The sequence below is a fragment of the Peromyscus eremicus genome, chromosome 16_21, assembly GCF_949786415.1.
Source record: "Peromyscus eremicus chromosome 16_21, PerEre_H2_v1, whole genome shotgun sequence".
In the NCBI taxonomy this organism is placed as follows: Eukaryota; Metazoa; Chordata; class Mammalia; order Rodentia; family Cricetidae; genus Peromyscus; species Peromyscus eremicus.
Window position 1 is genome coordinate 59,668,342 of NC_081432.1, and position 22,225 is coordinate 59,690,566.

A 22,225-nucleotide genomic window follows, 5' to 3' on the forward strand; every position below is an offset into this window, starting at 1 on the left:
TCCTGGAACCCACTATGTAGAGCAGGCTGGCCTCAAACTCACAGAGCTCTGCCTGCCTCTGGGTGCTGGGATTAAAAGTGTGTGCCACCACTGTCAACCTAAGAGTCAATGTTTTAAGGCTGTAGATAAACAGTAGCCAGACCATGGCAGGACTCCTCAAGTGATGCTGAAGTTTGAACTTGATCTCCTGTGCCACCACCGTCCGGCAAGTTTTTCTGATTAGGACAGTGAGGAACCCTGGGAAGCTTGCCGCCAAGCCCACAATGACCTGAGTTCAAACAGACTCCCCGCACACCACTCTGTGACAGGCTCACACACAGACACAAAGCGTGGAAGCACTGTTATGGGGCCTGCAAGCAAGATGGCTGAGAAGGTAAAGGCACGTGCAGCCAGAACTGATGACCTGAATTCCATCCTCCACCTCCACACCAGCACCACACACACACACACACACACACACACACACACACACACACACACATCATTTTAATTTACACTTTGTAAACAGAACCTTTACACTTACTACAGTGTAGAGACTGATTTTCAGGGAAGATGAGGCAGCCTTATCAGTTAGAGGTGGTGACTACAGTGGTCCAGGGCTTGGTGAAAGAGGCTGGAACTAGGGAAATTTTGTTTGTTTGATACAAAGTCTCACTATGTAGCTATGGCTGGCCTAGAACTCATAGAGATCTGTCTACCTCAGCTTTCCAAGTGCTGGGATTGCACCCCCACATCCATCCCACCTAATATTTATTTGACATTGAGTAGATAGCTATAAAAAAAAATGAGCATACAGCTGGGAAGTGGTGGCACACACCTTTAATCCCAGCAGGCAGATCTCTGAGTTCAAGGCCAGCCTGGCCTGGTCTACAGAGTGAGTTCCAGGACAGCCAGGACTATACAGAGAAATCCTGTCTTGAAAAAAACAAAACAAGAAACCCAACAAAAAAAATGGGCATACAAATCAAACATTTGATGATAATAAATCAAAGAAGTTTGTTTTAAACTTGGCTGGGAATACGGTTCAGCTTGTAGAATGCATGAACCCTGGGTTTGATTCCCAGAACTACAAAAGATGCCATCCATCCCAACCTAAGTGGCTAAGAAACATGTAAATAGATTCCTAGAACAGTTCTTTGGTATACATATAATTTTACCATTTATTAGAGAGAAAAGAAAATTTGCATGCTAATGAAACGGACATGCTTGTTCCTCTAACACAAAGGTATGCTGAGGAAGTCCGAGTTCTCTTTGGATTGCCAGCTCACAAATAATGACACAAAGACTTATTATTAATTATGAAATCTTGACCTTAGCTTATGCTTGTCCCACTAGCTCTTTTTAAAAAAAATATATATATATTTTTTTTATTTATTTATTATGTATACAGTGTTCTGCCTGCATGTACCCCTGCAGGCCAGAAGAGGGCGCCAGATCTCATTACAGATGGTTGTGAGCCACCATGTGGTTGCTGGGAATTGAACTCAGGACCTCTGGAAGAGCAGCCAGTGCTCTTAACCCTGAGCCATCTCTCCAGGCCCCCACTAGCTCTTATAACTTAAATTAACCCATTTATTTTAGTCTATGTTCTGTCCCATGGCTCATTACTTGGTTGAGGCCAGCCTGGTCTATAGAACTAGTTCCAGGACAGCCAGGGTGACACAGAAAAAATCTGTTTTTATCTAGAGGGGACAAAAGGTGTCTTGTTGTGGAATATTATTGTAAGATGTGTTACATTTGTTTATGCTGTGGAACATTTGTTTAATGATGCAAAGATGTGTTGCATTCTTTTATGTTGCATTTGTTTAACTCTGTGAAGCTGTGTTACTTTGCCTGTCTAGACCAACACCTGATGGTCTAATAAAGAGCTGAATGGCCAATAGTGAGGCAGGAGAAAGGATAGGCGGGGCTGCCAGGCAGAGAGAATGAATAGAAGGAGGAGGAAAGAGTGAGAGGAGGAGGAGGAGGAGGAGGAGGAGGAGGAGGAGGAGGGCGGCTCCAGGGACCAGCCACCCAGCTACACAGCAAGCCACAGAGTAAGAAGTAAAGAAAGAGATACAGAAATAGAGAAAGGTAAAAGCCCAGAGGCAAAAGGTAGGTGGGATAATTTAAGAAAAGCTGGCAAGAAACAAGCCAAGCTAAGGCCAGGCATTTATAAGAAACAATAAGACTCCATGTGATTTATTTGGGAGCTGGGTGGCAGGCCCCCTAAAAAAAAGTAAAGAGCAGAAAGAGTAAGAGTAAAAAAAAATCCAACAACAGTGTCTCATGAATATAATTTAATGTAATGTTAGGTTTGAAGAGGAGAAGAACTAGAAAGTCACCCTCAGGAAGACAAGCACAGCCTCGTAATGGCTTGAGATCTCAGCACTTACGAGGCAGAAACAGTAGGGTGGAGACTTTGAGGCAAGCCTGGAATACATAGACCCTGTCTTATGTGGGTTCCAGGAATGGAATTCCGGTCACCAGACTTGAACAGAAAGTGCTTTACCCACTGAATCTTCTCAATGCCCCTCAAGACCCTTTCTTCAAGAAAAAAAAAAATGAAAAAGAAAAAGACAAGCAGGATTCTGACTTTAGCATCCATAGGACCAGCTGTATAATGAATGGCAAAATATGAGATGTAGGTATATTAGAAAAGAAGGAGAAAAGATAAGCTCAGCTTTTCATAGGGAGAGTTTAATCTCTCTTGGATACAGTAGGAGTATATTTAGAATATACTCTATTTAGAATATTGGCAGGTATGAGGGAGTCCTCGATATGAAGTCAGATTTTAGGACCCAGAAAAGATATACAAAACAGAGTGAGCTGGCTCCTGAGACATTAGTGTTTATAGGATCATGGGAGAGAAAAGAAGCAGTGGAAGCCCCCGAGGAATGCTGAGAAAATATGAAGAAAGAGACAAGTGCCAGGTCACAGAGATCAAAACTAGAGTTTGTTTCAGGCAGTAGGAACCAGAGGTCAAAATATACTCTAATAGCACGATGATTAATATATTGTGGTGGGGGCTGGAAAGACGGTTCAGTGGTTAAGAGTACATACTGCTCTTGCAAAGGTCTCAGGTTCAGTTCCCATCAACCACTCAAAGTGGATCACAGTCAGCCTCAGGGGATTGAACACCCTCTGCTAGCTTCTAAGGGCATCTCACTCATCTGAACTAATCAACTCACACACTTACACAACAACAAAAGATACTGTGAAGTTGGGCATAGTGGTGTGCATCATTAATTCTAGCACTTGGGAGGCAGAGGCAACTGGACTGCTGAGTTTAAGGCAAGCTTGTTCTACAGAGTGAATTCCAGGACAACCAGAACTACACAGAGAAACCCAATCTCTCTCTCTCTCTCTCTCTCTCTCTCTCTCTCTCTCTCTCTCTCTCTCTTTAAAGATTTATTTATTATGTATACAGAGTTCTGCCTAAATGCATGCTTGCAGGCCAGAAGAGGGCACCAGATCTCATTACAGATGGTTGTGAGCCACCATGTGGTTGCTGGGAATTGAACTCAGGACCTCTGGAAGAACAGCTAGTGCTCTTAACCGCTGAGCCATCTCTCCAGCCCCCAATCTCTTAAAAAAGGAAAAACAATAGTGTGGTGTTGAGCTGGGGGTGTAGCTTGGTGGTAGAATGGTTGCGTAGCACACACGAGACTCTTGGTGCAGGCACTGTGTGGGAAATTGATAATAAAAGAAATTAAAAGTTAGGAACCCAAATCAGATAGGTGTATATGTAGATCTTAGTATACGATGGTGGCAACTTTTTCAAGTAAAGAACACAAGACAAAGCCAGGTCTGGTGCTGAGGGCCTGTAATCCCAGCTAATGAGGCAAGTGGATCACAAGTTCAAGGCTAGCCTGGATAACCTAGCAAGACTCTTTCTCAAAATAAAAAGTAAAAAATAGGGTTGGGGATATAGGTGTACAGTAGAATGCTTGAGAAACAGGAATGGGGGAGATCCATTAAAAAATAAAATTAGGCCAGGCAGTGGTGGTGCATGCCTTTAATCCTAGAGAGGCAGAGGCAGGTGGATTTCTGTGAGTTGGAGGCCAACCTGGTCTACAGAATGAGTTCTAGGACAGCCAGGGCTACACAGAGAAACTCTTGTCCCAGAACACGCACACATACACACCAAAACCAAAAAAATACCCGAAAATCACTGCAGGAAGCTAGCAGATTAGCACAGTGGAAGAGTCTGTGCCTATCAAGCACTGAGGCTCTGGGTTCAATTGTTAGTATAAATAAAAAACAAGCAGGGCCAGCAAGATGGGTAAAGTGGGTAAAGCCACTTGCTGCCAAGTCTGAATTCAAGTCCCAGACCCATTGGATAGAGCAGAAGATTCCTGTGAGTTGTCCTCTGATCTCCACATGCACATAGTGTACACACTGTGTGTACATAGTGTACACATCATAGTGTACACGCATGCACATGGACTAAGTAGAATTTAATACATTTAATTTTTAACTATGTGTATGTCTGTAATTGGGATTGTAAGTGTGGCATTCTTGGAGGTCAGAAGAGGGTGCCAGGTCCACTGGAGCTGGAGTTCAAGGCAGTGCTAAGTCACCTAATATCGGTGCTGGGAACTGACCTCTGGAAGAGCAACAAGAGCTCTTAACCACTGAGCCATCTCTCTAGCCCCAAGTGTAAAAAATTTTTAAATCTCCTCAAAGATATATTGGGTAATAATTTATAACGTAAGAGGTTGACTTAAGGATGACTGGAAACCACAAAAGCAGAGGTAAAGGGTTGCTGTAAGTCAGAACATACAAAGGTGCCATTCACAAAATGCATATGCATGCAAAGGTACTACATATAAAAGCAAATGACTCATTACCACCCAGGAAAAATATTTGCATGTGATGTGTATATAACCACAGTATGTATATATATATAAATACACATCGTATAGCCAACCACCTCATAAGCACCTCATAAGCAACCCATGCAGGAAACTGATCTCTTATATTCCCTCCATTCCCCAGGACCCCGGTCTCCTCCTGGAAGACATCCTGTTGGCCTGCTCCTCTGTCAGCCTTCACTTCTGTCTGTGGGTAGGTCAGTGGTTCAAGAATGGGTTATCCCCTATCACCTCTTAAAAGAAGGTCTCCACTAAGGGGATATGGGGAGTGGAATGGGTGGAATGAAATTGTGTGTTAAAAGTGGACTGCTGGAAGATCCATGTATATTTAAAAAAAACAACCTTATCCATTCAGTGCAGCTGTTCTGGCCCAGGGCTGCGAGTAGTGATAAGGTGTGGGTGTGGGTGGGGTATATCTCTACGTTTCAATTCCCATCCTTTGGGATCTCTTGGGTTCTTTAGTCTCAGTCTATAAAAACAGTTTTCCTGATCTTCCTGGGCTCCCAGCTAAGGCTGTCCTCAACCATACAGGACATACAGAAAAGACACCTGCTTTCCTCCTTGAAGACCCACGCAATTGGCTAGATCTTCGAGGCCTTTTTTCAGATTTTGGTTCTTCTGATCTAGCAGGTGTGGAAGTTATCTAATGTGGACAGCAACTACATGCTCAATAGACCCATCTTCTTCCATGTGGACCTATGAAGACACACACTCAACCGGGTCTGAACTCCTGCAGAGAGTACCAGAGGTAAGGCACTGTTGCTGTTCCTAGTTTACCGAGGAAACTTTAGAATTCTGGAGGCAAAAGCTGTTTAATTTCTTGGCTATGTATGAACACCTGGTTGTTTGTGCAGAGGTGAGTGGGCACACTGTGAGTCATGAGATAACTACGGACTAGGATTTGAACCCTGGCGTCCTGACTCTTGGCCATGCAATTCTGTTTCTCCACTCTGCCCCTTTGGTGCCTTTTGTACACTGGTTTATGTCGCTTTCAGAGTTCTAAAGGACAGGAGAGACTTGGCTAGAAAGGCAAGTCAACAATTCCCTGGGGCCCTGGGACAAGTTTCTATTCTTGGCCACTTCCCCCGCCCCCTTGTGGTTGACGTGTCTGGAACCCTAGCTCCGCCCTTCAAGTAGGGGCCAGGCCCCTCCTCCCGGTCAGTTTTAAACTAAACTCGTTCTTCCCGGATTGGTTCAACATCAAAACAAAGGGGAGGAGAGATACTTGCTGTAGGCATCCTCAAACCCCTAAGTTTATGGGTTCTGGACACGTGTCTGGCCACCGCGCTGCCTGGGGCTGTTAAAACCAGCCCCCGAACTGTGCCAGCCAAGTAATAAAGCAGTGACTACGGTGCAAGGGTGGCATAATCATCGTCACAATAACAGCTCTAATTATGCTATAACTACCATCTGCCTCCGCCCTGGCTTTTGCCCTGACTCACTCCACAGCGTGCCAGCTGTCGGGGAAGAAACTGAGGCAGAAGTGGAGCCAGCAGGCTGTCAGGTCCAACTGTCCTGAATTTTAACCTGTCGTCTGGGACCCGCGCTGAGCAGTCAAACCCAGTTCGATTCTGATATGAGCCCTTTGACTCCGGTGGCTGTCTTCAATATCAGGCCGCAGGACTTTGCTATTGCCTCTAGAAAAGGAGCCGCTAGCAGACCAGGGAATGGAATGCGGACTACAACTCCCCTAGGCTTTTGCGCGCAAGGCGCGCCTGCTACCCACGCCCCCGAAACCACCTGCGGCCCTCGTGTAGTGATGCTTCCTGGGAATTGTAGTTCGGGCTCACAGTCTTTAGTACGAAATCTCAGGCCCGTGGACTCGGTATCCCTTGATGCTCTGCGGCTTTTTCTGACGCGACCAGGAGGCCCGGGAGGCAGGGGCGTGGCCTGCGCTGGGCCACACCCCGCTCTCCTCCGGCTGGCCCGACGCGGCGGTGGCAGTAGGGGCGGCGGCAGTGGCGGGGGGGAGGGGTCGGGCGGGGGGCTGGTGGCAGCGGCGGATGGACTCGCGGGTATCGGAGCTGTTCGGCGGCTGCTGCCGGCCCGGAGGAGGCCCGGCCATGGGCGGAAACCTCAAAGCTCGGGGGGCCGGCGGTAGCAGCAGTTGCGGGGGCCCAAAGGGGAAGAAGAAGAACGGAAGGAACAGAGGAGGTAAAGCCAACAACCCTCCGTACCTGCCCCCAGAGGTGAGCACCTGAAAAGTGGCGGGGCCGTAGGAAACTACTCCTTCCGGTCCCCAAGACTCCAGGGAGGCGGGACAGAGATAATTAATCCCCCTTTCCGGTGTCAAGACCCCAGGGAGGAAGGACTGGGGAAGAGAACCCCTCCTCCTGTCTCAGGACCCTTTAGAAAAGGTGCGTCGAGACTAGACGATCCTCTTTGGTGTCAGGACCTCGGGAAGGGACTGCCCCCTTCACTAATGTAACCTTTGGAGAAGTGGGGACGGGAATCCTATCCCCTTAAGAAGAGCAGAGGGTGTCTGATCCCCTACCTACGCCAGGAGTGGGGAAGGAACACTGTACTGGGATAAGAAGGCAGGCAGAGTAACCACCGCTGTTCTAAACTTGGTCCACAGGGAGAAGGGGAGTAGCCAGGACAAGAGCAATGTGTTCCCTCTCTACCTCTTGGTACTCACACACACAAAACCAGAGAACAGTTAGACGTAGCCCTCTGCCTTTCCCTTGTCCTGTTGCGGGGTGGAGACAGAGAAGAGCCCCCATATACCCACTCCATGAGTCCTTAAGGCAGAGAAGATTACTTTCCTTTCTCTTTAGATAGGAGAACCCAGCTGATCAGTGGTGGTGCACACCTTTAATCCCAGCACTCAGGAGGCAGAGGCAGGAGGATCTCTCTGAATTCCATGCCAGCCTGGTCTACACAGAGAAACCTTGTTTCGAAAACAAAAGATAGGAGAACCCAAAGTGGGAAGGGTTATCAGACTTTTTTTTTTTTTTTTTTTAAATTTATTTATTTATTTATTATGTATACAGTATTCTGCCTGCATGTATACCTGCAGGCCAGAAGAGGGCACGAGATCTCATTGTAGATGGCTGTGAACCACCATGTGGTTGCTGGGAATTGAACTCAGGACCTCTGGAAGAGCAGCCAGTGCTCTTAACCTCTGAGCCATCTCTCCAGCCCCGGGTTATCAGACTTTTAAGTATATACCAGAGTTAACCAGATTGCAGTTCTGGTCATAGAATTTCTGATCCTCTAGGTGAATTTCTGATTCTCTAGCCCAGTGAATTTGGCATTTCTTACAAGCTAATGTTGTCGGTCCCAGAACCACACTCTGAGAACTATTGGCGTAGATTATCTTTATCTCATCTGTAAAGTCAACTATCCTAATTGTTCATCTTCAGCAGAAGAGTAAAAAGGTTTCTTTGTTGCTGGGAAAAGAGCTTCCGAACACTCTATGGGGTTAGATTATGGGTAAATATTCCTCTAGGGACTGTAAAGATGGCATGATAACAGAAGGGGAAACAGAAAATGAAATGGCCAGAGAGGAGGAATGCAGAAATGCAGAAGGGCAATATGAGCAGATCTCCTAACCTTTTGTACAGGGGGTGGAGGGTGGAGTGAGCACACAGCCCAAAAGGTGGCTGCTGTGAGAAGAACTTATGACATGGGTTCAGAGTTTCCCCTCAACTGAGGTATGAACAGGGGTAAAAGGCACAGTCAGTTCAGTTTGCGGGGGCTGTCCATTTAATACATTGCTCGTTTCTTTCGTCTGTGTGAGCCCCAGCTTTGGAGTTCTGCTCCTCTCTCGGGCCTCCTCCTCAGTGGGATTGTAGTGACCCGTGCTGAGCTCACAGTTTGGCTCTGGTCCAGTCACTTGTAACCTCTTACACTTGATGGCATCAGCTGAGAGGGATGGGCAAGAAGGAAGTGGTGTCTACCAGATCTGTGTCAGTCAACAACCTGAACACAGAAAGAAAACAAAACCAAAACCAAAACAGCCAGACTGAACAGCAGTGTTAGACTATAGAGGGGGTGGCGGGAGGGAGAGGTGATCTTGCATCTAGAACGAACATGCCGGATCTAGGATCCTGTCCTTGCATAAATGGGTGCTTTGCAGTGTCTTTCGAGGCCACATTAGAGCTTGGCAGATTCGAGCACGGGCAGGTGCCACTGAACTTGTTTCCTGCCTTAGATGCCCGAGGTCACTGGGAATTGAGGAAGTAGGGATTGGGTCTGAACAGGGCACACTAACTGCTTCCTGTTTCTTTTCAGGCTGAAGATGGAAACATCGAATATAAAGTGAGTCTTAGGTTGGGGAGGAGAAGGGAATGCCGTAGTTACCCTTGTCAGTGTGAGGTGATTTCTTTGATATCCCTCCAACTTCATGCTGTATGGTATCATGCTGAGCTCTCTGAACCCCACTGTGTCAGGGAGAGACACGCTCACTGCTAGTGTGGTCAGGGGTAAGGGTTTTGTTGTTTTTTTTTAAGATTCTTAACGTGTGTGTGTGTGTGTGTGTGTGTGTGTGTGTGTGTGTGTGTGCACGTGTGCGTGTGTGCTCAATGTACATGCTTCTGAGTACCAGCATCTCAGAGGCCAGAATAAGGTGTCATTTCAGGCATTTGTCAGCCACCTGACCTGAGTATTCTGAACCACTGAACCATCTCTCCACCCCCGGGGGCAAGGGTTTTAAGTGGGAAAGAAAGGTGCTGGTTATTGTAGCAGGACAAGAAGGGACTACCTTTGGAGTTTGGGAGGAAGAGCCCTGCTTTCTTCTTCTCATGCCTCCACATCTGTCCCCAGCTGAAGCTGGTGAACCCATCCCAGTACCGCTTTGAGCACCTGGTAACACAGATGAAGTGGCGGCTCCAGGAGGGACGCGGTGAGGCTGTCTACCAGATTGGGGTAGAGGACAATGGGCTGCTGGTGGGGCTGGCTGAGGAGGAGATGCGGGCCTCCCTCAAGACCCTGCACCGGATGGCAGAGAAGTATGCTTCCTCCCCCCTCTCTCCCCCAACTTTCGGGAGGACCCATGCGTACCCAGCCAGCCAGGTCCAGAGGGACTGGGGTCGGGCTGGGCCCCTCCTAGAACAGTCTCTGACAGAAGGTCAGAGTAAGTCAAGGTGGTGCTCTCACTTCCGCACTGTGCCCCGCCTCCCCATTCCTTCCCATTTAAAATGTTGGTTTCAAAAGAGGTGTCCGGGGATGGATTGTACGGTGGTAGGAAGTACAGTGAGGTGGTGTCAGGAGCTCTGTGGTCCAGAGCCAGGCTGGACTAGGGGGAATACATGTGAAATATGGCAGCTGTGGCTTTTCTGTGACAGGGTTGGGGCAGACATCACTGTTCTTCGGGAGCGAGAAGTGGATTATGATAGTGACATGCCCCGGAAGATCACAGAGGTGCTAGTACGGAAGGTTCCTGACAACCAACAGGTGAGCACATGCAAAGTCCCATGTTCTCCCTCCCAGTGAAGGCTCCGTGGTGTTAGGCTTTTCACTGGCTTAGGATCCTGAGGGTGCGCTCCAGAGAGCATCGGCACCTTTAACCTTCAGTGTGAGGTGAAGGATTGGAGAATTCACCTCTGCCAATGTCTTCACAGTTCCTAGATCTCCGTGTGGCAGTCCTAGGGAACGTGGACTCAGGGAAGTCAACCTTGCTTGGAGTCCTGACCCAAGGAGAGCTGGACAACGGGCGGGGCCGGGCCCGGCTCAACCTTTTCCGCCACCTGCATGAGATTCAGTCTGGCCGAACCTCCAGCATCAGCTTTGAGATCCTGGGCTTTAACAGCAAGGGAGAGGTGCATGGGATCAGCGGGACCCAGTGGGGCCAGACTCTGAGGATGGGCTGGTAGAGGTGAAGGACAGAGGCTGGGGGCAGGGTACGGAGACCTTTGGAGAAGTCTGAGGGCACTGTGGACAGCTCTCTCCCTCTTAAAAACCAAGTGAGAATCCACGGAATGAAATAGCAAATGGGCTCAAGGTTATGAGACAGGGCTACCTAGGGACTGCTGAAGGGTTGGGGAGGCGCACAGGGACACTGAGAGCCCTGGCCCTGGGCTAGGTGGTGAATTACAGTGACTCACGGACCGCAGAAGAGATCTGCGAAAGCAGCTCCAAGATGATCACCTTCATTGACCTGGCGGGCCACCATAAATACCTGCACACCACCATCTTCGGCCTCACGTCCTACTGCCCCGACTGTGCCCTGCTCCTCGTCAGTGCCAACACTGGAATCGGTACGAGACGCTGAGCAGAGGGGCAAAGGGAGGAGCTGACTCTCTTCTGCCCTGAGCCCCCCAGAGCTGGGAGCAACACCAACTCTTCTTTTCCTTCCTCCCAAATTCTCTCTCCTGCCACCTGCCTCCTCTCTGTGAGGTAGCCGGCACCACACGGGAACATCTGGGGCTGGCCTTGGCCCTGAAAGTACCCTTCTTCATCGTGGTCAGTAAAGTGGACCTGTGTGCTAAGACCACAGTGGAGAGGACAGTACGCCAGCTGGAGCGGGTCCTCAAGCAGCCTGGCTGCCACAAGGTCCCCATGCTGGTCACCTCTGAGGATGATGCTGTCACTGCTGCCCAGCAGTTTGCCCAGTCACCCAAGTGAGCCTGCCTCTCACCCTAAAGCCTTGATGGACAGGGAAGGCTGCCACAGGGTCCAGGAGTATGGTGTCCCACCTCTAGGGCCAGATCCATTCTAGTTCAGTTCTTCAGCTTTTTCAGTTTGGGATTGTGGGAGGGAGTTAACCCGGAGCTTTGCTGATGCCTGGGACCTTGGCGACATTAACTGTCCATATTCCCTGGCTTGCTCAGTCAGATAGGGGCTGTCTGCTCACCTTTTAACGGGGGGCCTCTGGCCACTGCTCCCACTAGGACAGTTGTCACTCAGGCATTTGTCTCCACAGTGTCACCCCTATATTCACACTGTCCAGTGTGTCTGGAGAGAGTCTGGACCTTCTCAAAGTCTTCCTGAACATCCTGCCCCCACTCACCAACAGCAAAGAACAGGAAGAGCTCATGCAGCAGCTGACAGAGTTCCAGGTGGTCGGCCTATCCAACAGAAGGGGGGGCGGGGCGGGGCGGAGGGAGGGGGTGCAGGGCAGGCCCAGTTCTGACAGAGCCTGAGCAAGTTTACGAAGGTGGCAGGACACTGACTGAGTTTTCTTTGACTCTAGGTGGATGAAATCTACACAGTCCCAGAGGTGGGGACTGTGGTTGGAGGAACACTTTCCAGGTGACTGTCTTGTTGCTACTCAGCCTGCTCGGCCCTCACCGGTGCACCCCTGTACTTGACCTCTGGCCTGAAGGAGGCCCTGGGTTGAGCTGAGCTCATGTGCAGGGCGTGATTGTTTGCAGACTAGCTTTCACTCACAGACTTAGAGGAAGCTTAGAACTCTTGGCTTATGAGAGAGAAATGGCATTGCTACTTTAGGGAACTCTCCAGGCCCCTAGAGCATGGTCATGGGCTCTAGGGAGAAATGCTGCATTCACCTAACATCTCAAAGCAGGGAAATGAGGAAGAGACTCTTAATGAAGCACAGCATGAAACCTAAGGGTGTAACTTGTTCTTTTGTGAGCTGGTGCCAGCCAAGCCACAGGTGTGCCTCTGCCCGCCATTACTGCTGGCCTTCAGAATCTGAATGCTAGGCTGGCCAAGGCAGCCATCTCTCTACTTCCAGGCTGGAATTTAGGGTTCTTTTGCCCCAATTCAAGGGCAAGGGTATTCTGAGTGACCCTAGCGGAAGAGTCAGAGGGACCTATGCTGATACTGTACTACCTGCTGTCTGGCCTGCAGTGGGATCTGCCGTGAGGGAGACCAGCTGGTGGTGGGCCCGACAGATGACGGCCGCTTCCTGGAGCTGAGAGTATGTAGCATCCAGCGCAACCGCTCTGCCTGCCGTGTGCTGCGAGCTGGTCAGGCCGCTACACTAGCCCTCGGAGACTTTGACCGCGCATTGCTTCGCAAGGTGAGGTGGACAGGTGGGTTGGAGAGGGAATGCAAGTGTCTGGAAGACTGGATGCTGAATGAGAAGCATGTGGAGAAACCCAAGGAAACAGGGCCTCTAACTCGGGAGTGTAGGCCTGGTTATATAGACTGTGGAAAGGGTTGGGATACTCAAAACACAGGTCCCTAAATTTGGGTACCATGTCTTCTGAGGCCTTGCTTTGGAGGTAGATAGAAGAAAGGGGGATTCAGGAGTTCTAAAGGGTGTAGAGTGGCTGGAAATAGTCTGATGCCAGATCTGCCCTTCTTGGGTCTACGGCTATGCCTCCCCAGGGCATGGTGATGGTGAGCCCCGAGATGAATCCCACCATCTGCTCAGTGTTTGAAGCAGAGATAGTCCTACTGTTCCATGCCACCACCTTCCGGCGGGGGTTCCAGGTGACGGTACATGTGGGCAATGTACGGCAGACAGCAGTGGTGGAAAAGATCCATGCAAAGGTGAGAAGGAGCCAGCCATGTCTCCACTTCTGCAGGGAACGTCCGTGTTCTGCCTCCATACAGGAGGGAGCCCTGCCATCACACTTGCCTGCTCAGAGTTACCTGAGCCCATCCACCTGGGGGCCCTGGGGTGGAGCCGAGGCTGACAGAGAACGGGGGATGGGAGGCACTGGCCAGGGCTGTGACCACTTTTCTCCCAAAGGACAAGCTGCGGACAGGGGAGAAGGCAGTGGTACGTTTCCGTTTCCTGAAACACCCAGAATACCTGAAGGTGGGCGCCAAACTGCTGTTCCGGGAGGGTGTTACCAAGGGCATCGGTCATGTCACGGATGTGCAAGCCATCACAGCAGGAGAAGCCCAGGCCAGCATGGGCTTCTGAGTCCTCAAAACAGCTCTGCTGCTGTCCCTACAATACATAAGGTGACTTCCAGCCATGCTGCCCACCGTCGGCGGCTCTGTGTGTTAATAGGCTAGACAGTGTCGGCTGCCACTTGCTTCGTGCCGCCTTTCTGGAGAGGTGTCAAGCGTGGTGTGGCCAGGGAGAGGCAGTTCTGAGGGAGAAGACAATTCAGGGCAGTTCTCAGCTGTGTGCCCCCTGGTTGGCTCATTAACCCTGGCAGCTGCACGGTCTTGTCTACCGGAGGGAGCGATGCATAGCCATCTTGGGGCCACTATCAGGACTGGGCATGACTCACCAGTGTGACCTCTGCACTTCAAGAATTGTCATAACTGGGGTGGCCCTTGAAAGCACTTCTTTTTTATACCTCCTCTCAAGGCCATGTAAGTTGCCCATCTCTACCTGACTGTGGATAAAAGACAGTGCTCCTGGCCATCTAGGGGACCCAGGGACTGAAGAAATGGCACAGAGACCGTGAAAGACTGTGTTCCTACCCTGTGTTGAGTCCTGATGCATATTCCTGGCTTTATTTTCTTGTCCTTCACTTAAGGGCCATTTCCCCAGATCCTCCTGTTAGAGGCCCTACTTGGTGCTATTTGTGGTGCTGGCCCAGGCGTGGGGCTGCCAAGCTAAGGCTTGGCACACCAAAGGCCAGCTGCATGTCAATCAGTTTCTTTTTCTCTGCAGGTCATCTGTTGGTTTTCATGCTAGATCAAATAGTATGTTTTCCTTTCCCAACCTGGTAGCTGCAGAACCTGACCCACAGTTGTGCATCCTGGCATCCTCATCCCCATTCCTGCTCCCACATAAATTTTCTCTGGTTTTAGTAATTTGTAGTGACTACCCCCTTCCTTCTGTGGCCGGGAACCAGGAGGAAAGGGAAAGATATCATTCTAGGCATGGACAACCTCCTTTCCCTTTGCTAGTATCCTGGGTTCCCACGAACTCAGGGATTTGTTGGTTGAAGATTCTCTCTGCACATGTGTGTATATATATATGTATATATATTTAAATACACATATATATTGTACAGAATAAAAAATGTTTTATTGGACACTCTGTGCTTCTGCTTAATTAAGACCCAGGTGCAGCCTCCAAAGCTAGATTCATCTCCAAGATTAGAGACATGACACCCTGCCATGATTGAACTCTGAATTGGGAAAGAAATTCTTATCTCAGTGGCCATTCTTTCCATCTCCCCCACAGATCAGCATTGTGTGTTCTGACTTGTTTTGCTTCATTCTTCAAGTGAGCAGAGTATAAAGTGGAAAGGCCTTTCCAGCTCCAATAGCTAGCTCCACTGTACTTAAGTTGTGTACCTGTCAGTGGTAGCAAAGGGAGGAGTCCTCTCCCTAGAGTACCAGCCCTTCAGGATGAAGACGCAGAGATGAATGGTAATGCAGTCCTCACACTTCACTTTCAGAGACTAGATTCTTGCAACATCAGGGCCCGTAAGCTAAACCTCAGTCCTTCCTATGTCTGTGTTCAGACTGGCATGGGTTTTGGAATTCATGCTAACTAGATACTACCATTGAGCTCTGTTCCCAGCCTTTCTGACCCCCCCCCCCCCCCCCATATCAGGTAGGGTCTAAGGCAAAAGTAGGAACTCTTGAATACTAACCCTGGCAAAGCAAATGATACATGTGGTCCAAAGCCTTGTGCAGCATTCTGCCTCTAGAGGTTTGTTTTTTTGTTTTTTGAGGTAAGTCTCTAGCCCAGGCTGGCCTTGAACTATGTAACTGAGGGTGATCTTTTGATCCTCTACCTCTCAACTGCTGGTAGCCCAGGCTGGCCTTGAACTATGTAACTGAGGGTGATCTTTTGATCTCTACCTCTCAACTGCTGGTAGCCCAGGCTGGCCTTGAACTATGTAACTGAGGGTGATCTTTTGATCTCTACCTCTCAACTGCTGGTAGCCCAGGCTGGCCTTGAACTATGTAACTGAGGGTGATCTTTTGATCTCTACCTCTCAACTGCTGGGTTGCAGGCACGGCCCATGCCTGCTTTTATCCCATGCGAAGGTTCAAATCTAGGTCTTCCGAATTGTAGGTACCGGCTGAGCTAGATCTACTTCTAGTACTTTTAGACAGGCTCTTGGTTATGTGGCCTTAACGCACAGTAGTTCTCCTACCTCAGCCTTCTCCCTCAACTAGGATTATGTGCCACCATATCTGACAGGGTTTTTAAAAAAATACCACTCGGGAGGCAGAGACAGGCAGATCTCGGAGGAAAGCCTGGTCTACAAAGTTGCAGGACAGCCTGGGCTACATAGAGAAACCCTATCTGGAAAAACAAAAACCAAAAAATACCATTGGCTTAACATACTACTAAGAAACCTGTGGTAAACGTCCCCCTGTATTAGAAGCTGTGAGCAGCAAGGAAGGCAAGGTCATCTTGCAGCACAGTGGTACTTCCCCAACACTGACAAAGGCATGCCTATCTGCTCTCCTATAGACTATGTACGTACGTACAGTAGGGCAGGGCTGCCCAAGAAAACAAGATACACTGCTGGCTTTGCCTGCCACTGGTCCACTCGGCACCAGTTTATCTCTAGAAATTCAAGTGACACCTAAGTTTCTTCTAGGTGTCTCTTCTGAGACAAGGTCTCATTGAATTACCCAAGCTGGCCTGGAACTTAACTCCAGGTCCTCCTGCCTCCACCTCCAGAATTCTAGGATTACCACATTGTCACATCTAGCTTGTTACTTCTCTTTTAAAAAGTCATGCTAGCCAGGCGGTGGTGGCGCACGCCTTTAATCCCAGCACTTGGGAGGCAGAGGCAGGTGGATCTCTGTGAGTTCGAGGGCAGCCTGGTCTACAAAGTGAGTTCCAGGAAAGGCGCAAAACTACAGAGAAACCCTGTCTTGGAAAAAAAAAAAAAAAAGTCATACTAGGCAAGTACTCTACCACTAGGTTACATCCCAATCCCCCTTTTTTACCCCCCTCTTTAAAAATAAACATTTAAGATTTATTTTATATATATGGTGTTCTATCTGCATGTACACCTGCAGACCAGAAGAGGGCATCAGATCCCATTATAGATGGCTGTGGGCCACCATGTGGTTGCTGGGAATTGGACTCAGGACCTCTGGAAGAGCAGCCAATGCTCTTAGCTGCTGAGCCATCTCTCCAGCCCCCAATCCCCTACCCTTTTCATGTAGCCCAGGTTGCCTCAGACTTGTTATCTGGCCAGGGATGATTTTAACTCCAGATTGATTCTCCTTCCTTTGCCCTCTATAAAGTGTTGGGATTATAAGCATGTACAAAACACTTGGCCACACATTACTTTTCTCTACAGCTCCTTCCCAGTCACCCCAACTTTCAGAACAACCAAAAAGAGGTGACAGTTGCATAGGCATGCTGGTATACACCTGTGACCCCAGCCACAGAAAACGGAAGTAGAATCACAGTTGTGAGGACAGTCTAACCTCGCCTACCCTCCCAATGTCAAAATCACCAGCAGGCCACATTGTTACAGTAACAGAACATTTAGAGGAATAGAGGCATGCCAAGCAGGTCCTCAGAGAGTACATTTTTATTGTTCTAGTTGGGCAATCAGATGTATAATTTTTCACTACATACATTCACAATATGAAGAACATAACACGCTATGTGCAAGGCACTGCAAGAATTCTTGCCTTCCTTTAAGAAGCTACTAATTGAGCTGGGGAAAAGCCACAGTAAATTCAAAGGAAGGGGTCATGTCCTGCTAAACACAGTAAATTTCAAACTTTCCCCGAGAAGTAAAATACAAAGGCCCAATTTATAAACAAGTAAAATGAAGTTGTATTTATGTATGGGAAGAGAGATGTGTATGCTTATCTTCCTACTCATTGAACCTACTACCGGTTTCATATATAATTCAAGGTCATATCAGAAAAGCCTAAAAGATTTAATCCCAACACTTAGGTGGCTGAAGAAAACTACACATTTCATTAAGAAAATTACTTATTAAATCCTTACTTTAGCCTTTTGGATCTGCCCATGTTTATAGTACTGTTTTGTTTTGTTTTTGTTTCCCTCCAGTACTGGGAATTAAATGCTATCCTAGGCTAGTGTTCCACCACTGAGATATATTCCCAACCCCATTTTCCCCCCCTTTTCTGTTCCAATTTAAAGTTAGGACTTGTTTTTTCTTTTTTGAGGGGCTGTATCTCTTTAGTTACACCTCTAAATATATCAAAATATACATATAAAAAATAGTCTTCAATTTTATAGATAACCAAGTGAGATAGCTCAAAACTGAAGGAGTTTGCCAAGGCTCTTACACCTTTTATGACAGTGTCTCCCTAAAGCTTAAAAACATTTTGATCAGCAACAGGATCAGAATCCCATTGGAAGAGAGAAAAACTTAGCCTAATTTTCTATTAAAAAAATTCATAGATTCCCTTGAGAAATCAACATGATTCCATCTCAAGTTACAAATAAGATAGTAAAGCTCTCCTGCAAGCCTGAGGCAGTATTAATGTGTTAATGGCTTAAAAAATGATTCCAGTGTCTGCATGCCATGGGGCCTAAGGCGTTTATTACTGGAAGCCAAAGGACTCTTGGGATTTCTTTTGCCTTGAGGAGACATGGCAGGAACAGCCTGGGGTTTTGAAGTACAAGGCTGTAAAAAAGACTTCTGTAGCTCCAATGCAAAATGGTAGTCAATGTGTTCCGGCATGTCCCACACTGGAACCAGGGAGTCACACTTCTCACAGATCACTTGGTCCTCAGTTGCCCTTTGGGCCACCTCCTCAGAGTTGTAAACTGAAGAATCAAGCATGTTTGGACTGTTCCCAGCCACATCCACTTCTGTAGAAATTGCTTTAGAGGATACTGGCTTCAACACTCTTTCACAAAGAGGACCACCATCTGCATACTCTGTTGGAAAACAGCTTGATGCCCCTTCAGAGTCCTTGTGTGGAAGGTAAGGAGCTGAAGAATTCTTCAGCTGTGGCTGCTGTGACAGCAGCCTCTTCCGCTTAAAGAAGGGCTCAATTCCTGCAGTCTGGCTGGTCTGGAATGGTAGCGAGGACTTGGCTGGTGACTTGTCTGTGGACGTGTTCAGAGGTACAAGGGAAGGCTCTTTCATTTTCTGCTTTTCGGCAGCCTTTTGAAAAAAAGACTCCAGAGATGTAGCTGCCTTTGTAGAGGTGGGCAGAGCTGGACCAGTCCCCTGGCTCTTAGCTCCAGAGCCGGCAGCTGACAACTTTGGCTGACAACTCGAGTCACTGCTCAAGAAGGTGGTGATGTCTGTGCAAGCTGAAGGGGCAGAGGCGGAGAATTTGGTAGCACAGAGGAAGAGCATCGTGAGGGGAGGGGACCTGTGTACAAAGTAATGGAACCAAGAAGTTAGCAAGTCACTGTTTTAAGAGCCCAGATTCAACTAATAAATGACTAGTTCTGGTTCTACCACAAAAGGAAATCTTTTTTTTTTTTTTTTTTTCTTTTGAGACAGGGTTTCTCTGTGTAACCACTCTGTCTGTCCTGAAACTCTATCTGTAGACCAGGCTGGTCTTGAACTCAGACATCAGCCTGCCTCTGCCTCCTGGGTGCTGGTGTGCACCACCACAGGCAGCTTGGGGCTACACAAATTTTATTCAAGGCAACAACATGAGAAGTAAGCAAACCAGAGCTCAGGGTCATCCCCAACTCCAAAACGGGCTCAACAGCCGGCTGGCTCAGCAGGTAAGGGCACTTGCCACCAAGCTGGATGGCCTGAGTTTGGTTTGTAGAACCAACTCAGAGATTTCACAGATAGTACCATGAATTATGCCACACGTGCACACAAAATAAGTAGGGAACAAATTCCAATTCTAATCCATAACTCTAGAATTTTTCAAGATGAAATTCTCTATCAAGCTTTTGGTTTCCGATCTCAGTCTCAGCCTACTCTACAAAGCAAGTTCCAGGACAGCCAGACCAGTTACACAGAAACACTATCTTGAAAAATAAAGCCAACCCCCGACCCTGCAAAAAAAGGCGAACATTTCAAGAAATTTGCTGTAATTATATTCTTATTATATTCTCATAAAGCTCTTCATTATGAAAAATCTGAGGGTGAAGCTCAGTACCAGAGCACTAGCATGTTCAAGGACCTAGGTTAATCTTCAGTAACCAAACTATTGCCAGGCAGGGTGGCCCACGCTTTTAATTCTAGTACTTGGGAGGCAAATGCTGGCAAGTTTCATGACAGTTAGGGCTACATAGAGAAACCTTGTTTTGAAAAACAAAAAAAAAAGTTCTTTATTATGTCTTGTTGCCCAAATATATTTTCTTTTTCTTTCTTTTTTTAAAAATTTTATTTATTTATTATGTATACAGTGAGTGTTCAGCCTGCAGGCCAGAAGAGGGCATCAGATCTCATTACAGATGGTTGTGAGCCACCATGTGGTTGCTGGGACTTGAACTCCAGACTTCTGGAAGAGCAGTCAGTGCTTTTAAACTCTGAGCCATCTCTCCAGCCCCTAAATATATTTTCATATGACTGAGTTTCAGAATATAAAACATGCTTTTACTTTACATACAGGTTAGCAGTTCAATCAGCTAAAGAGCAAATGCTGTTTTTAAGTTACTGTGACTTGAATATGGTGACACATGCCTGAAATCCAGTACTAAAGCCAAGGAAGAGAAAGATGATGAGTTCAAGGCCAGCCTAAACTCCACAGCAAGACACTGTCTCAAAGAGCAAAAGGAATGTAACACTATTCTCAGGTTTTATACTTTGGGACCACATTATAATCAGGAAATGGTTCTGTAATGGTTTCCTAATAAGGCTTCCACAGTTATCATTTGGTTCTGTGTAACTTTAATATTTGTGGATAAGCAATTATACCAGAAAGTAAAAGTTACAGTTTTGTGCACATAATGTCAACATATTTAGATAAGCAGTACCTTAGGTGAACTGAACTTTTATATTTTATAATCTTCAATGATGAATTTATATTTCTGCCATAATGAATTTGGAATATCCTTTTGTTTGTTTGTTTGTTTTACGTAGCCAAGGATGACCCCTGAGTACTGAGATTATAAGCATGTGCCATTAAGACTGGCTAGAAAATGCCTTGTTTTTCTTAGGGACAGAGGCTGGAAGATGAGGGTGAGGAACTAGGGATAGAACTCAGGACCTTGACTCAGGGCTGAGGCTGTACCTCAGTTGAGGTGGAGTGCTTTGCCCCTATGCTAAAGCCTTGGGTTCCCTCCCAAGCACCTCACCAGCCAGGCCTGTGATAGTCCAGCCTGTCATCTCAGCTCTTGGGAGATGGAGGCAAGATCAGAAGTACAAAGTCCAGTCGGGAGTGTTGGCACACTTCTTTAATCCCAGAACTTGGGGAGGGGACAGAGGCAGGTGGTTCTCTCTGAGTTCGAGGCCAGCATGGTCTAGAGTGAGTTCTAGTAAAGCCAGGGCTACACAGGGAAACCCTATCTCTAAAACAAAACAAACAAACAAAGAAGTACAAAGTCATCTTTTTTTTTTTTTTTTTTTTGGTTTTTCGAGACAGGGTTTCTCCGTGTAGCTTTGCGCCTTTCCTGGGACTCACTTGGTAGCCCAGGCTGGCCTCGAACTCACAGAGATCCGCCTGGCTCTGCCTCCCGAGTGCTGGGATTAAAGGCGTGCGCCACCACCGCCCGGCACAAAGTCATCTTAAGTCATCTCTGGCTACATTGCCTGGAATGCAGGAGTCCCTATCTTAAAATTCCTGATAAGCAATCTCAGGAGAAAAAGTAAACATGGTTCAAACAGTGGTTTTGTCTTTGCTACGTTTATGCACAATAGAGGTGAAATTTACTAATGAACATGACATATAACACCAGTAAAACTTATATAGCAGGTCACTTTTGAAGAGCTGGAGCTCAGTGGTAGACTGCTTGCCTATGCACAAGAGACCCTGGGTTCCATCAGGAGGGGAGGGAGAAATCATGAAAGATGTTTTAAAGATACAGTCAAGTAGTTGAGCAACAAGTTCCCAAGTGTATTAACAGCTTAGTCCCCAGGTGCAGGCAGTCATTTCCCTGAAGATGGCATGCTGGTACAGGCAGGAATGGTACTGGTTCACGTTGTCTTCTAGCTACCAATATACCCCTGGGTACCAGGATGGACCAAATGTAGAAAAAACAAACAAACAAAACCCTACAACTGAACTTGCTCATTTTTATCACCTTCCTTAGACCTTCATCACCCCTCTAAGAGGTGTTGTTAGTCTGAGTCACAAAGGAACTACCCCACATGAAAGTTCAGAGGCTCACTGATTTTATAGCTATGCCACAAAATGGTTTTTTTCTTTTCTTTCTTTTAAGAAGATAAACTGAGAAAAGGAGACTCACCACTCAGTTTGGACTCCAGAAGTATTACAGTTTCTGATGGCAGCAAAAGCATCCTGGCTCATCTTATGAGCATCGTATCGAGTGAGGGCACAGCAGCGGCGCAGACTGCTGAGACGTCTGTCTCCTTGTACACGAATACTGACAACCAACTGAGTGGCCACCCTGTCATTCTGTGGATGGGAAAGGATTGAGACCAGAAACAGTTACTGAGAGCATCTGTAGGGTAACAGAAAGACTTGGAAATTCAATTTTTAAAGTC

General features: G+C 47.6%; 2 protein-coding genes across 8 annotated transcripts in view; one reads left to right on the forward strand and one right to left on the reverse strand.

Annotated features, from left to right (window-relative positions):
• Positions 1 to 4,967: 4,967 nt before the first annotated feature.
• Positions 4,968 to 14,710, forward strand: Gtpbp2 (GTP binding protein 2). 4 transcript variants are annotated; one of them, XM_059281488.1, is made up of 13 exons: positions 4,968 to 5,049; positions 5,487 to 5,604; positions 9,093 to 9,119; positions 9,624 to 9,808; positions 10,145 to 10,253; positions 10,421 to 10,618; positions 10,882 to 11,056; positions 11,200 to 11,419; positions 11,722 to 11,857; positions 11,992 to 12,050; positions 12,612 to 12,783; positions 13,095 to 13,259; positions 13,462 to 14,710. In XM_059281488.1, the coding sequence occupies exons 2-13, from the start codon at positions 5,503 to 5,505 to the stop codon at positions 13,636 to 13,638; spliced, it is 1,725 nt and encodes a 574-aa protein (XP_059137471.1). In that variant the 5' UTR covers positions 4,968 to 5,049; positions 5,487 to 5,502; the 3' UTR covers positions 13,639 to 14,710. The 4 variants fall into 4 exon arrangements, with proteins under 4 accessions (XP_059137471.1, XP_059137470.1, XP_059137473.1 ...); XM_059281487.1 differs by lacking the exons at positions 4,968 to 5,049; positions 5,487 to 5,604 and adding an exon at positions 6,818 to 7,045; XM_059281490.1 differs by lacking the exons at positions 4,968 to 5,049; positions 5,487 to 5,604 and adding an exon at positions 6,819 to 7,010.
• A 2,463-nt stretch (positions 14,711 to 17,173) lies between these two features.
• The window catches only part of Polh (DNA polymerase eta), a 36,419-nt gene continuing 31,367 nt past the window's right edge, over positions 17,174 to 22,225 (reverse strand). For 3 of the 4 annotated variants that reach the window (XM_059281516.1, XM_059281515.1, XM_059281518.1), the window contains 2 exons: positions 21,967 to 22,136; positions 17,174 to 18,965 (listed from right to left, as the gene is read on the reverse strand). In XM_059281516.1, coding sequence (XP_059137499.1) covers positions 18,119 to 18,965; positions 21,967 to 22,136 — 1,017 coding nt within the window. In that variant the 3' untranslated portion in view covers positions 17,174 to 18,118. Of the gene's footprint in view, positions 18,966 to 19,349; positions 20,109 to 21,966; positions 22,137 to 22,225 lie in introns of those variants that run through there. The other variant, XM_059281517.1, reaches the window with a different exon arrangement.